At 41.2% G+C, this 16117-nt stretch overlaps 1 protein-coding gene across 1 annotated transcript in view; it reads right to left on the bottom strand.

The window, feature by feature from the left end:
- The window catches only part of VPRBP (Vpr (HIV-1) binding protein), a 47212-nt gene that overhangs the window by 19637 nt on the left and 11458 nt on the right, over positions 1–16117 (bottom strand). The window contains exons 8-19 of the mRNA XM_010009331.1: positions 15102–15260; positions 12366–12545; positions 11323–11532; positions 9958–10127; positions 8080–8204; positions 5747–7007; positions 4617–4815; positions 3835–3917; positions 2882–2966; positions 1220–1453; positions 586–679; positions 11–115 (exon numbers count right to left, since the gene is read on the bottom strand). Coding sequence (XP_010007633.1) covers positions 11–115; positions 586–679; positions 1220–1453; positions 2882–2966; positions 3835–3917; positions 4617–4815; positions 5747–7007; positions 8080–8204; positions 9958–10127; positions 11323–11532; positions 12366–12545; positions 15102–15260 — 2905 coding nt within the window. The remainder of the gene's footprint in view (positions 1–10; positions 116–585; positions 680–1219; positions 1454–2881; positions 2967–3834; positions 3918–4616; positions 4816–5746; positions 7008–8079; positions 8205–9957; positions 10128–11322; positions 11533–12365; positions 12546–15101; positions 15261–16117) is intronic.

The raw sequence follows: 16117 nt of genomic DNA, 5'->3' as shown, positions 1-16117 counted from the left end.
TTACTCTTACCTATAGGTTTATAATCAGTTGCATTAAATGTCCTGAAAGAAGAGCCAAAGGGACTTCTCATTCTCTCCTCCAGAAGGTCATCTTCATCATCTGCCTGCAGCATAGCTGATACAAAGAAAGATTATCCCACAAATCCACCTTCCATTCATCAGGATCATTAATCAACTTAAAATCAAATCAGACTCTGACATGAATTTTCTTTTTATTTAATAGCTTGGCAAGACCCATTTAATGTATACTCTTCCAGAGCTGCCTTTATTAATACTGCAGATCACTGAAACTTAATACAGAGGATAAAATTCTTCTTAAGCATCATCAGATCTGCCATTATACACATTTTCCTTTTCAATAGGTTGTTTTTTAATCTCACAAATGAGTTGTGATATTGCTGATGTTAGAGAAAACTGACTTTGTCAGCAACACACATAGCATAAATATCCTGTAAAAAACAGTTCACACATGCCAGTAAGGCCTGGAGTGAGACTCTCTGAAGTTTCTGATTTCACAGAACAAGCATCTATTTATCTCAAACCAGAGGTGACCAAGGACACTAATGCGAGACTGAGAAGTCCTACCTCCATACATAACTGTGCCAGTATAGTTGAAGACCACACGACACTGGTCCAGGGCAGGTACTGTGTGTAACAAATGAAAAGTTCGGAGGTCCCACTGAAAAAATACAGGCTAAGGAGCAACAAACAATCAAAAGTCTCCATTTCCTTTTCAATACAGCATCAAACAACTGATTGTGTTCAAGAATCACCATTGCCACCTTCTTGCAAATATGGCAGAACCAGAGCTAAAATCTAGCACCACAATCCCTTCCATGTGCTCAAACTGAAAAAGCTCTTATACTCAAAACGCCATTCCCTATTACGAGAGGTTACTGCAGTAGCTTCAAGGTTGATCTTGGTATGGGATGGGAAGAGAGCGGAGGTACCACAGAATACATTAGTAAAGAAAATCATTCTTGCTCTCATTCTGTGTCAAGTATTTCCTCTAGGCTGTATCAGAGGCAGAATCTAGATTTAAGTTAGCTAGCTCTCTGACAGTCCTTACGTACTTGATTCATAGACAAAAACTGTTGTTACTGTTCATAACCTGAAACAGAGCAGACCATTAATACAACTTCTGCAAACAGCTACTTGTTTATCAACATAAATTCTTTATGTCCCAGCACATCAATTACCAGAGTAGCCAAAAGGATACAATTTCTGTGTTGACTATGACCTCTAGCCCATTGGGATGGAAAACACCACTGATGGTCATGTTGAATTTGTCAAACTTGTGGATGGCTTGTGCTGATCTGACATCCCAGAGGACACCATCATTTAGGACAAGATCATCAGTGGGGTTAAAAGTGGCACAGTTCTTCTTGTAGTTGTTGGCAAGATCTGGGTTAAACAGAGTCAATAGCTTGTTGCCAGTCTGAATATCATAGATCTTTTAGATTAAAAAGAAAAAGAAAGATTAGTCACAATTTGTAATGTACCTGTGCCTAAGATCAGCCCATGTTCCCCCTTCTAGGTTGTTTCCAGAATCACCCCATTTCCCATTTTGCTTTTCCATCTCAAGTGAGAGCGTTCCAAAGATAAGCCTTCCCACCAGACCTTTACTTGTTTTTCACAGCTGGAACCTAGTCTCACAACATGTTTTGGCCAGTACTTAGCTTACTGCAGGTTCGCTGATATATTTCAATACGATCAGGATTAGCTCCAGCGAAACTAACCCCATTATGAAAAGTGGGCTGTGAAGCTGCAGTCACAAGGTACCACTTAGCCAGAAACTGTTTGGAAATGGAACTGCCTTCAGAGCAGATGGTATTTACAAACACAAAACTCTAAAGCATGCAGTGAGAGGAAAAAAGCCAGAAACTACTGAAAAAGAGTTAAACTTCCTGGCAACTTTCTGAGCTTTGCCCCAACAAACTGTTGGAAGATAAAAAGATAAAAAGGGCTTTAACTAGTACAAAGGCTTTATGACCATCTTCTCAGGTAAATTTGACCTGTACCATCCCTCAGAGCCTAGCCCTCATTCAAACTTGAGAGGAAAAAAATCTCTAGAATTGGAAAACAAATCTGTTTACCAAACCAACACAGTACACAAACTGATCTGACTTCCAGATAAATCCAAGTTAAAAACTGGGCAGGAATGGAAAATTTGCTTAAAACAAATCAGAGCAACATTTAAAATCATACATAATTTGAATAAGTTAGGTTTCATGACAATTTCTTATGCAAATACTCTCAAAAGAGACAGTGCCTATAATGAATGTAAATTAACACAGAGAATAAGCAGAGGCATTCTGAAGCCTGTGTCTGTCACATTTGCAGGTATTCACATAAAACACTATATTCTCTGGAAATAATTAAAATTAAAATACCTGAATATTAATTATTAAATAGTAATTAAAAAATTAAAATACCCACAAGTGGCAAATTTGGGGGGCAAAAGGAGGACACTTTTAATAGGCCACTTCCCACAGCTGTTGGCTGAGCTACTCTTTACAGTGGAACTTTTATTATCATTATTACTGACAAATAAGGCAAAGGAGGCAACTTCAAGCATGGGGTGTGGGGGGAAGCCCTGCATGATCTGTCTCAAAACAAAACAAAGCAGATGCCACAACTGCCCAGATTACTAACCACAGAGGCAAGACATTGTATACATTGTGCTACAGCTGGTTTGGAATGGTTAAGTTTATACCCTTAGACACAGGGAGAAGTTCCTTGACTCTTCCTAAGCTTTCATCTAAAGCCTCTTAGTTCATCGGTTCCACAGACCATCATAGTACCCAGATCTGTACAAATATTCTCTGAAGAATTATATTCTTGTCCCAGCTTCACAACCATGACCTTTGCTGGTACTTACATGGGCAATGTCTCCTTTTGTGCCAATGACCCTATCCTGAGAGTGCTTGCTGAATTCCACATAGTGGTCATCAGGGAAGGAATGCCTGTAGATAGAGTCAGTAAAGAAGTAAAGGAACTGAAGATTCAAACTGCCTGTGTGAACCAAGCACTACCCCAACACCTCCAGCAGAGGTTTCAACGATGTAGAAAACTAAAAAGGTAGAGAAAAGGCTTTTGCGGGAAAACATCTATTACAAACACAGCCTTTACAGCAGACCAGTGAAAACACAAACAGCAAATTCAGACTTGTCATCAACAGGATATGCCATGAGCATAACACTATTTAGAGGACTGAGCAATGAACAGCACCATGAATGTTCAAACTCACATGCAAGCCTGAGGCACATTAAACTTTTCATCTGAAGAATGCCCTCTAGCTGACCTAAAACAGGTCACACCAAAACCGTTGCTTACAACTAAGTCAAACCTTTTAAAAGTGGAGAGCCTTCCTCCCTTTTTTTTTTTTAATGGGAAGGAACAAATGTTAATACTGAAATCACATTCAAATAGCTTTATTCAGGGCTAAAATAGCTTGTATCCAGGTCTGAAAATTTCACCATGCTAGGAAAATTCTGTAACTGGCTACAGAAATATTGTCAAGATAATTTACAAACATGAGAATAAAAATACAAATATATATGTCTTTGCCTTGAGAGACAACAGTGATTTCACTGATCTATCGTGAGTTAAACAGGACTTTAGGTAGTGAGAATTTAGCAAAGCTGCCTGTACCAAATAAAATAGGGAAGATACTAAACAGAGGAAAGGGAGCACACTTTATTTTTTCATAAGAGACTTTGTGAAAGCTGTGCTGCACTGTTCTTCCAGAATTTGTTCTTAAGAGTTTCTGCCTATATTGAACAGTTCTTTTAACTGGCAACATACCCCACAGCTGGCTCAGAGTATACCTACTTCATATCAAAGACAGACTTCATTCCCCACAACGCAGACAGAGGTTGGCTCCACGTAGCAGATGTCAGCAATAAAGATCCATCCTGTATTTCCAGATGGGAGTGGAGGGGGAGGAAGGGAAAAGAATACCAAGGAAAACAGAGGTTATCATTTTGCCTGTACACTTTAAGATGAACTTTGGAATTGTAGCAGATTTTGTGCTTATTAAACTATTCCTACAAGGACAAAGTCTAGATATCTAATACTATGTATAATAGAAAGAGCCCTTGGCAGACAAAGGAAAATGTTACAGATAACAATGGGAACCATCTACAATTTTAACAGATAAAATCAAGATAATCCATGCCTATATTTTGCTGCCCTATGAGTGGAGTTCATTCTACTTGTAATTCCTTTTATTTCTTCCTAGAATCATCCCCCAAAAGATTTATTTCCCCAACAAAGGAAGGTTATATAAACTCTGGTACCTTATTTCACATTTATCGTAAGTACATAGTCAGTTTAAGGATTTTTCCACTTCCAGGCATATATATTTATTACTTATGAAGGCACACAGCCACTGTGCATCTTCTTTATTATCATGGGAAGAAAAACAAATATTAATTGTAGAACTTGCAGACAGGGAGTATGTGAGTATGTAACTATTACAAGCACTTTAACAACATGCATTGCAGCCCACCCAGCAGTGCATTTTAGATTTACACATCCAGATGGGCTCACAACATACCAGGGTTTAGGCTGTGAGAACTTCCAAAACTCAGAACAGGTCTCTGATTACTCACCCTGGATGGCTCAAGGTGCGTGATGGCAGAGTTATGGCAGTTGTAACTGGCCTCTTCCTGTCCACCGAACACGTTATAGAGTTTCAACTGCCCTGTGCAAGTACCCAGCATTAAGAATCGTTCCCTTGCAGAAAACGCGCAACAGGTAAAGCCACTCTCATCCTCATTTGCTTCCCTGAACACAGAAATCGGCCGGAACCTGGAGAAGGTAGAAATACAAGGGGGTCAGCCAAAAGAGAGAAGAAAAGCAGAACTAAAATGCTGTGTGATGATATTAAATTCAGTCCCTAAATGTCACGTAGGTACAAGTTACAGTTCTCCTCTAGGACAAGCTAAGTGTCAGTTGTAAGACTAGTACTCAAGTGAATATGTTACAACCAGGCTTGCATCATTTCAGGGTTTGTTTTGCACTATTAAGTACTTCCGTTAAAGCACATCATTAAGTTGAAGCATTTGGAGTCCATCTTCAAATTTGGATTGATGGAAAACCTGTAATGCTGTCACCTGGATAAGTACAGACAGCCAACAAAGTATTTTCTAACAGTTCTGAAACACTCAACACAAAAAGGCACATCAGACAGATAACCTCCTGTCATCATAATTTCCCACAGTCATACTGATTTCACTGTGAAGATGCTTTCATCTATGTGTCATCTTTATTTTTATAAACTTTATGTCATCTTCTAATATACCCTCAGCAAAGAAAGGCCACAGAAAAAGGTTAGCAACTGTGAAGCTGTGAAACCAGCTGCATGAGCAACACATGGACTCTGCTGTCCTGCATCTGTCAGCCAACCAACCTCAAAGCTATGCTACACTCATGTAAAACTGGTGTTACATACTTACCTTCCAAATGAAAACAAAGAGCTTTAAGCTTCATTAGTCAATGTTGCTACTGAATTAACATGATACTGAAAATAAGGTGTGCTTTACGCACTAAAGGTCAGTACGAGAGAAACAGAACAACTTCTACAAAAGCTTTTCAAGGCTCTCCCACTTGTCACTGTTGAATTGAAACACTTTTCTCTCCAAGGATACTCCTCTGTGGGACTGCACAGCCTGAATCCAGGTAAGGCTTTTTGTCACAGGATACATCCTGAGAGGGATCAAGAAACATTTTTCTTCCTTACCTGCTAAATATAAGGTGTCTATCAAAGCAGCCACCATCCACCCCTCCGTACTTCGGAAAGGCTGCCCTGCGGGTCAGCCGTGAGGTAAAGTTAGTTGGCGCTTGGCGCCTCTGTTTTGGCTCAGGACACTGGTGGGGAGTAAAGAGAGAGAAAGGGGGACAGGTGGCAACAGGGTTTTTGCAGCGGGCGTGCTGCTCCCTAAGGTACTCTGTGATTATACTGTCCAGTGTGGGTGGGGAAGGAAGGTGTCTGTCCAACTGCTTTTTGATAGCTGGGCTCTGGCTGTAGGCGCCATGGTCCGATTTTTGTCGCAACACTCTGATTTTTCTGCCATTGCAGGGAGATGGCCTCTCCCTGACAAAACTAATCCTGCCAATCAGAGGAGAGTTGCTGGCATAAGAAGGGCCTGGAAGAGCAAGTGGACCTTGGGATGCAGACGGCCTTGCCTGAGCATGGACAGAGGTGGCAGTGGAACCTACAGACGCGTGGCTACTCAAACGGGTTGAGATGCCATTAGCTATACGAGGAGTGCGAGGCAGGGTTACAGGAGAGGCAGCAGCCGCAACAGGGGTGAAGGCAGATGAATGAGATGCTGCAGTCATAGGTAGATCAGCCTCTTTAGTAAGGATAGATGCAGTTTCTCCTAGGCCCTTGGAGATGAGATGGTTCCGAATCAGGAGCAGCAGCTCCTTCTCCGGAAACGTGATCCTTGACTGGGCCACCACATCTGCTTTCTGCAACCGAGCCAGAGACACATCTGTGCCGATCAGCAATGGCTTCCCCGAGACACGCTCTATCAGCTCCGCAGCGTATTTGCAGAACTTGACGTGCTCACTGCGCTTGTCCTGGAGCACCGGCTCTTTCATCAGCTGCTGAATTTGGCAGCTGCTGAAGAGGGGCAGTTTGCTGATGATCTGCCGGACAGTGCTGCTACGCGAGAGCCCCACCAAAGCTTTACAGGCTAACGCTCGGATCTGATCTGCATCTGTGATCGGCATCTTTATAGACAGCAATGACAGCAGCACTTTGATGCCATTGTTGGACTGTACCACATTCCACATCTTGGCTAATGTGTGCTCACTGCTCTTGGGGGCCTGAGGAAGCTTTCGCCGAGGAGTTCCAGAGATGAATTTGCCAATACTGGAGATCCGATTATCGGGGCCGCACACACAGTTGATGATGATCTGAAGGGCTGACTTCTGAATCTCAGCATCATGGATGAAAAATTCACCCTCAGCAACTCCAAGGATGATACTAATACCTAGTGAGGGAAATAAATAGTTTTCTTTAGTACTCTAAAATGTATCTTCCACAGTTCATCAGAAAAGTAAGGGAGTCTTCAAAAATTTGTGGAAAACAGGTAATTCTGTTTTCATTCTAGGAATTCCTGACATTCTGCTAACAAGTGTAAGATATATTCAACCTCCCTGGCAAAACATTTTCCTACATTGATGCTCCTCCACTTCATCATCAGTTAGTGGTCAAACAATCTTTCAGAAAAGATGATTAGGCATGGCACAAGAACACAAAGCCTGGGATACCCAGCACAGAGAAAGATGCACAGGCATGCCTCTGATTCTTACTGCAGAAAGCAGCTCTCTTGTATAAATACTAACAAAGTAGAAACCAAGAGGAAAGAAGGGGATCCTGTGATACAGGGGAAAAAAAAAAAAAACCCCAACACCTATATCACAGCTTCGAAAAGGAGTCAGGCCTGACAAAGTTCCTTTTTGTTTCATGTCACTTCAGAAGATCAAAACATTCACTCAAGAAAGAACTGGTGCTTCATCTAGAAAAAGGATTTGTGCAAAATAAATTGTCTTTTGCCTATATCTATACTCTGCCTTTTTCTATTCTTAAAAAACAGAGCCAAGCCCCAGTTAATGCATAAGCCCTAGATTTGATCCAAGCACATCTCATTCATTCGTATACTAAACCTGCAGATAGCCGTTAGAGCATAACTTAAACAACCATAAGTGTTCCTCTCCCATATTCTCAGATGCCATATCCCCAGGAGAACTAAATTTCTGGGAAGTTCAGGAACCTAATACTCCCATTACAAAAGCAGATTTGCCTCCACCTGTATTTAATGAGCTCTTGAGAACAAGTGCAACTCAAAGACCATGCCTTCAAATTTGTAATCCAACCACAGTGCTAATCATGACACAATTCTAACCACAGTCTACTCTCCCATTTATTTGCATTCTTGATAATAACTCTAAATATGTGAATTATTTTAACCCTTGTCTCACTGTAGGTAAGAAACAGCCAGCTAAAAAATATGTAGAAGACGACAATTGATATGCAAGTCATCAGGACCATATTCAGCTTACCCACAGTGGAAACAGTAGATCCAGCTTCATCTAGCACATCCACAGGTTCTGCCAGCTGCAACTGGATTTTAGGAACTACAGTCAGGATGGCTAGTACATCCAAAGCATATCGTACTGTGTCATTCCTGGAAGACAACAACAAAAAGACTTCTTAGAGGTATACATAGAGAGTTGTTTCGTTACATAACACAGTATTCAAGCTATTCTACTCCAACAAATAGGAGTAAATCAGTCCCATCTGATGTATTTAATGGTGCCTTTTCAGTTTAGCATGTTTCACTTTTAAAGGGCTGGTCTCCACAGCAGGCAGTGCTCACATGCACACCATTGCCTGCAGTCTATCAACATTTATCCCACACTGACCACAGGCTCCTAAAAGCGCTGTAAATTTCTATTTATATAAGAAAGAATGTTAAGACCTATCCACAGAAGTATTCTAAATTAAGCTTCTAAATCTAACCTAACTCTACGTCTTAGCTGGGAAACACTTATCTAAAATACAGCCACAGTCAACTAGGAAGCAAGTTTTTCTGAAGTGAAGAGAAACTGTTTAGCAATAGAACAGGCAACTGTGATAGGAAAAAGGCATCAGTGCAGGCACCAGTTTAAAAAAGACACAGGCGTGTGGAAGATGAAAAGAGCTGTTAAAGCAAGAGGCAGGAGAGCAGAACAATGCAAGAAAAGGGGGGAAGGTTTGTAAACCTGTATAGGAAGGTAAGAGTTAACCCAAGCAGGAATTAGGAAACAGCTGCAGAGAATAAGAAACAGGAGAACAGAAACTACCCAAGAAAGTGCAACCTGAGAGATGGAAAGGGAGACAGGGGATTGCAGAAACAAAACAGATTTCAAGGCTTTCAAGTTGAATTAGGCAAGGAACTCCTGCAGGCAGCAGAAATAAGGAGGAGGGAGTCCTGGTGACAAGAATACTGCTGCTGACAATTAGTTACAGCAAACAGTGACTCACCAGAACATAATCTCTAGAGATATCTCAGTTCACTCTAGCGAGCAGATGGTCATTAGGATAAATAGAGACTGGAAATTTGCACCCATCCTCCTTTTGAACTGGGGACAGGATCCTAATGGTATTCTATCACAGCCTGGTGGCAGTTCCCTTTGTTTTCTAAGGATGCTGCAGATTTTTTTTGGGGGGGGGGGGGGAAGAAAGATAACAGAATATTGTAGTGCTCCCACAGCTTGTCTGCAGCCAAGACAAGGGAGAAACTTAAAAGTGGGGCATCCTAAGGCGAGTCCCCCAACCACCATGTTGAGTTCAACAGCCAATTGTGTATCTTCTAGGGACATGAACCTGAGCAACGCACAGTAACAATCTTCAGTCTTTTTCCTATCTTGAATACTGATTTGTTGCATATTCACACAACTCTTCTGTACAGTTATGTCTGCTCAGTAAACTTCAAATACCAACAGATCAAAGTGATACACAGTGTCCTCTCAAGTCAGCTAAATTTACTACATCCAAACAGACATTCCACCCCTTTCCAGGATTAAGAGGTCTTGATTTCATCCTCTACTTCGAAGGTTTTCTAGTCTCTAACAAAAAGATAAATTATGAGACAGTAAGTGGCACAGAACTGTGATTAAGCTCTACTATGATGCTGATTTGACAGAAATCAAAGGCCTGAGGCATTCTGGCTCCTCAGAAATCTCAGAAATCCCTCTCTACCTCAAAATCTGAGTCCTGCTTTCCACAGTGTTAACTTTCACAGGCACTGTGTAGCTACACACAGGCCCTAACAGCACTAACCAGTATATGCCTGTTTCAAATGCTATCAGAAAGGTAGAAACCCCACAAAATGCAATGTCCTGCCCAAGAATTCCAACCTACTGCACTAAAATGCAGTACCACAGCAAACAGCTCACCTTGCATAGTACGTCTTCCAGTTGCACGCTATTGAAATGAGCTGAAGCATGAGCTGGACACAAGACAATTTGAGGAAAACCTCTGCTGGCTCCCAGTAGAGCTGTGCTGGACCATACTCAATCAGGAACTCCATCATCTCTACAATCTGCTCATGAGTATATGAACAGGCCTGTGGGGGAATAAGTTGGAAGCATTAGAAGAGATCACAAGGGTTACAAACCTGCACCCCAATATTCTGTTACCAGGTCTCCCACTGCTGGGATTTAACTGAAAATGGCATTCACAAAGAGCAGATCAGCACTGCCTCTTGCAGATTAAGTGTTTACTGTCTGGTTTATTCCCCAATTAGAAAAGAGTACAGCAACAGTCACTATAATATACAATAATAAGCTTAAAAATAATATCCTTTAAGTTTCTTTGTAGTCCTACAAGGCTTAGGCCAATTTAAGAAGTTAGATTTAAAGTTCTACTTAGTAGCTTTTAAGCTATTAATGTAGTAGTTACTAGACTATCATTCAAAATAAATTTCTGCTAAAGCATTAAAAAGGCTGCAAAAAATATCAATTAGTTTCTAAGTTCTGACTACAAAATATACTAAAGAAAAAAAAGGAAATTCCTAACAAGCATTCCTTTCAATAATTTTTGTTTAAATTACGTAAAAAGGCAACAGCTTATATACATTTCTTTAGTTACCAAAAATAACTCATTTTTGCAGAAGCAAAAAATCCCTTGTGTTTTCTTATTTCAGCTCTTCTAAAAAGCCATCATAAATTAAACCAGAAACCACAGGTGAATGTGCTCCCTTCAAAACAAGCAGACATAACATTCAGTTTTAAGAAACAAGGTTGGGGGGGGGGAAATCACTTTGCAGGGAGAAAGTAGGAAGAAAACCATGGCCAAGACAAGAATCTTCCAGATCATTCCTAAAAACAACAGTGTACAAAAGACATTTCAGTTGTCATTATCAAATCAAACTTATTTCCAAGTTTTTCAACATTATGCACTTTTCTGACCATACAGATTCTGTCCTTTCAGAGATTAGAAGATAGAAAACCCCAGAAGTATTTATCACAAAAATAAACCTGCCCTTAAGTTTTTGAGAGATGGAAATGGAACCACAGCAGATGAGCAGGAACCTTAATCAAATGTAGTTCAGATGAAGCTCAAAGACTCTTCTGCATTTTCCTATTGCAGTGTCATTCCACAAGGCAGGAAAAAAGTACAAATAAAAAAATCCCTATTTCTGTAAGTTGCACACTGCCTACTTATTCCACTGGCTTCCAAGGACATCCACATATTCCCGCAGCTTGGATTCACCTGAAAAAAGCAACCACCATGTTAACAACTTGCAACATGCTGCTCACCTTGTAGGGGGGCTGTGGATGGACCAGAATGCCACCCTCCGTGCGCTGGAGTGACTGTTTCACCTGCTCAAGTTTGATAGCAAGGTGAGCCTCAAAGTATCGGCGCAAGGCCATGCAGGTGTGTTTCCCAGTCTGGCGACTGGCAAAGATCTCATCATCACTCAAGAGGGCTCCTTGGTCTTCCAGGTTTAAGATCTCAAGAGTGCTTATCTTCAGGAAGAAGTTGGGGGGGGGGGGGAAAAAGTTCCATCAGCTCATTCCTCAGGGGAAAAAAAAGCACCTACAATTCTCAGCTGCACTTGCACTAAACCCAAACAACTTACATTGCACACAAGACATACAAGCTCTCTCTGAGAGCTGACAGAAGTTGTCTGAACATAAAAGGCTATCTGCATATAGTAAGTCTAAAAAGAACCATTCCCCCCAATCTAGGAAGAAAGTAATCCAGAAGTTACATCAATGTAGATCTGGAGGCAGTGTTATGCCTAGTACTATAAGGCATTAAATTACACAACACAAAGCATGCTCACACCCTGCAGTGACATTCCTAAATTAGATACAACCTAAGCTACTAGGACTGCACATTTTTTGTACATAGACTGTTTAATTTCTGCTCATAAGGTACTGTGGTTATCACCACACAAACACAGTTGTACCCTCTCCTGGAACATGGCTGCATTTATCTGCATCCAAAAGGGTGCATGACAATAGCGCATGTGTGTGTGGAATGGTGAGAAACTTCTGAACTAACATTAAGCCACCACTGTTTGAATAAGTTCTGCTTAACCCAGTTGTACCAAAAAGCTCTTCTAAGGGTAGCAAGTCTCTGGACAATAATCATATAATAATAAGAAAAATAATAAAGAAGTGGTCCATGTGTATGTTGCTTAGAAAATTCACCCCAGCTTTCCATACCTTGGGAAGTGAGGAGGGAAAAAAACAAGCAAAACCAAGTAAAAGAACAGAACTCTCCACAGCTGCCCTCTAAAGGGTGCAAAACCTGACATAAAACCCTGTTCACCACACAGAAATACAAGCCTTACCAGGTTTACCAGACGCCGAAGGCCATCATGCCTGTCAAAGAGCTCCAGGACAGCACGGAAGGAGAAGCAAATGGAGAAGAACATGGTAGCATGGCAGCAGCCCGAGGCATGGGAGCACTCCATTAGCCATAAGGTGTAGTTTACTACATCTGAAAGCACATTATGGGGATGCATGCACACCTAGAAAACAAAGTAACATTCTTGAGAAGGACTTCAGATTGCTGAAGAAAAATTGGTCAAGGAGAATGAGGGTTCTTTGAGGGACAAACAGACAGAAGACAAGTATCATTACCTCCAGCTTGACCTGCGACATCTGAAACATGAAACAAAAAGTCCCATTTCCAGATCAGTAAAAGAGAGACCCTGTGAGACTAATGAAGGCTATGATGTGGCAATGTAGGAGTAGCAATTTGTCCATTCCCTGACCATTGTAGTCTTGGTGCAGTATAACTCCAGAGAGTCCTTTTCCATGCCACTTCAAGCTATCCAAAGAATGCTTTGCAAGAAGCAGAGAAGGAAGAGAAGTTTCCACTGAAGAAACAAAAATTCTTCTCAGTGTAACAGTATCATACACAGTTCTAGCAAACTGTGGTTACTTGAAAGTCTAGGTGAATTGCAAAGATCAAACACAAATCTAAAGCTTGACTTTCTGTGGCAATAGTTAGCTGAGCAAGTCTTCTTCTTGTCTCAGATGATGCCTCTGAGACATGCAGACCATGTGTTGGAACTGCACTTTTGCATATGTTTGTTAGCTTCTAACAATGAGGAACTTGGAGCCCTCTGCCAGGGTCAGCGCCAAGAGAAACAGCACAGAGAGCTGAAGCACTGGCACCAGCTGCCAAATGTCAAGTGAGCAGATTTTTTTGTCTCTTCTCTGCTGGTGCTGGACATACTCAGAGAATACATTGCTACCAGGTCCAGCCTTGCTTTCACTTCAAGACCTGAGGCTTGGCATAAACTACCAGACAAAGGCCTGCTCCTTGAAACTGGTTTCCTCTGAAATCCAAAGACAAGAGAGGAATGTACCACAGAAACCTACTCTACCTCATATCTGTATTAAGGATAACATCTGCCAGATGAGCCAATGTCACTACAAAACAGCTGCATGGTTTCATGACATGGCCTGAGGAGAGGAATCCTCACACAGCACCCTGCCACAGCTTTTGGTTTTCCTTTTGAACAACAGTGCAGTTAGTAAGTGGAATAAGCAGGAAAAAAGGAGAAAAGGGAGCAGACAGTGTTTTCTCATGATGAAACACCAAAGTTTCTCACAGAAACACCAAAGCAGGTTATATGCCACTAGGATCCATCCTTCTGACATAGTGGGCAAAAAAAGTGGACGGAATATTATCCCAATTTCACCTTTCTTGCCCTCATAAGTGAGAGTTAATACAGGACACAGACAGCCCTGATCAACCACAATTACCAAAAGGTTTGTGAATATGCTTATACACATGCCAGCAGAATCCATACAGATTGAGCCTTAAACAACCACTACTAGTCTAATTAGTACATGCTTAAGAGTGTTTCACAACACACTCAGACATCATCAAAAACCAGGAAGGTATAAGCAGAAATGTACAGTTACTAGTTTAACTGCTTCAATTTTCAGCCAAAAAAAAAACCAAAACAAACAAACAAACAAACAAAAAAAAACCAAAAAAAAAAACACCCCAACCTGAAAGCATGAAAAAAAAAAACCACAAATAAAAAACCCCAGCCCCCTAGACAATGCCAGGGACAGGCCAGGAATCCAAAGCTATCACTCAAAGCAGAGCAGAACTGCAAGGCTTTAGGCTACAACTTTGCAGTTGCTTTGAAGGTTAGAGCATGATGTTCCCATATGCCAGTACTAACACTCTCAAGCTGAAAGTTCACCTCTTTTTAATTGGCATGGTAGCAACTTCAGAATAAACTGGATCAGTTCATAGCTCTGGCTCAGCACGTAAGTGCTGCTGCCAGTACAAAAAAAAATAAAGAAATAGAACCAACGTTTAAAGTACCTGGGAAACTGAGGCTTAAGGACTGACTGCCAATATCAGCCTGTCTAGAGGGATCTTGCTGAAGGAACAGAACTGAACTGAGAGCAGGATTTTTTAAGACTTTTTTTCTATGTTAAAATATGAAGAGAGGAACTTCACCTTCGTTATCAGCTGGTTTGACATTCCTAAGCTCAGGCAACAGAGAACCCTCAATGTCATTTAGTTTGATTTGCTGAACAGTTCAGACCAGGTGTGCACTGGTGTTCTGCTATGCTCTAGCACCAGCACAGAGGTTGTGCTGCTGCCTGTAATCTGACTGAGGTATGTGTAACACTGAAGCTATCCACACTGGGACTGTGCATGGAAGAAAACAATCTTGGGTATCCATTGGAACAGCCAGGAAAGGAAAGGCAAATGAGAACTGGGGGGGGGGCGTTTTGGTGGTTTTTTGTTTGTTTTTTTTTTAAGAGAATGAAGGAATAATAGGATGAAAAGGGCGACGAAAGTATTGAGACAACGCTGACAAGACAGAGGTCTTCAGTTAACTCCCTAGGCACTGAAATCCAAACTCTTGAAACAAAACACTCAAATACACCATTATTGATACACTACCTACTACCTACACATACCAAAGTCTTCTATATAAATTTACTTTTTAGCTTAGGAGTTGTTTGTTCACTGTTTGAACACAGACAGAAACACCGAGAAACGACAGAAACCACTGCTGTTACAACAGTAAAAGCATGCCTCTTACCCTCTCCATGGCATCTTGATTGTAAGACAAGTAATACAAGCACATGGAAACCCCTGTTGCTGCCATGGAAGGACGAGGAATCTCCAGCAACTTTTGCACTCCTCCATGAGCAACAAACTCCGTTGCAAACTTGTTGTGCAGCAGCAATGATGCCAAATGCTAAGGAAGGATAAAAGCAGATTAGACTGGGATCCTTCAAACTGTCAGCAATTCCATCCCCCACCTCACAGGAAAACAGACGGCAGAAGAAACACACGCTCTGTGCTTTGTCCACCTTATTTCCTCCTCCCTTTACATCTAACTGCAGAATGTAGTATTTATCCCAACAACAAAAGCAAAAAAGGCACCATGACTTTGTATTACATATCTCGCAAAACAAAAAAGAGCAGAGCAACTTAGAAACTATCCAATTGGCCACCTTAAGTCTTCCTATTCTTTTCATACTCACCCACCATTATCACCTAGAAATATTTAAGTTTGCATTCATAGTTTGTAAATGCCACATTGCTGGCAAGAAGAATGTTATAAAATAAAGTGTAAAGGCTATTGTTAAAACCAGAGTCTGCAGCTGCACTGAAGTTTACTACACACTCCTTTTCTTTATTACCAACAGCTTCAGAAGAAAGCATAAGAACCACTGTAAATCCCACCCACTCCCAGCTGAGATAACCTACAACTTTGCTAGGAACACTGCTCCTTGGAAATAAATTCTCAGACAAATGACAGTGAAATGGAGAGAAAGATGATGCTTGGAGGATCAGAGGCAGGGAAGTTACCATGACAGAGGGAAAGAACATACAGATAAAACAATTTGTGCTGCTGCACTGCAGGTTTGGCTTGAATAAGGTTATTTTTGTGGTTTTGTACCTTGGGGAGGTAACCTTAAAGACTAATCACACAAAACTATTATATTTCAAACGTTAAGCTCAGAGATGTCATGCTGGGGCTTCTGGGAGTAAGACGATTATGCTTCTTACCCCTCACAAATGTCCCATGAGAAGACAGGCAGTGGAACA

This window comes from Nestor notabilis, unplaced genomic scaffold (assembly GCF_000696875.1).
Source record: "Nestor notabilis isolate BGI_N333 unplaced genomic scaffold, ASM69687v1 scaffold1482, whole genome shotgun sequence".
NCBI lineage: Eukaryota > Metazoa > Chordata > Aves > Psittaciformes > Psittacidae > Nestor > Nestor notabilis.
Note: the sequence above shows the minus strand (reverse complement) of the source record. Positions and strands in the feature narration are given on the sequence as shown.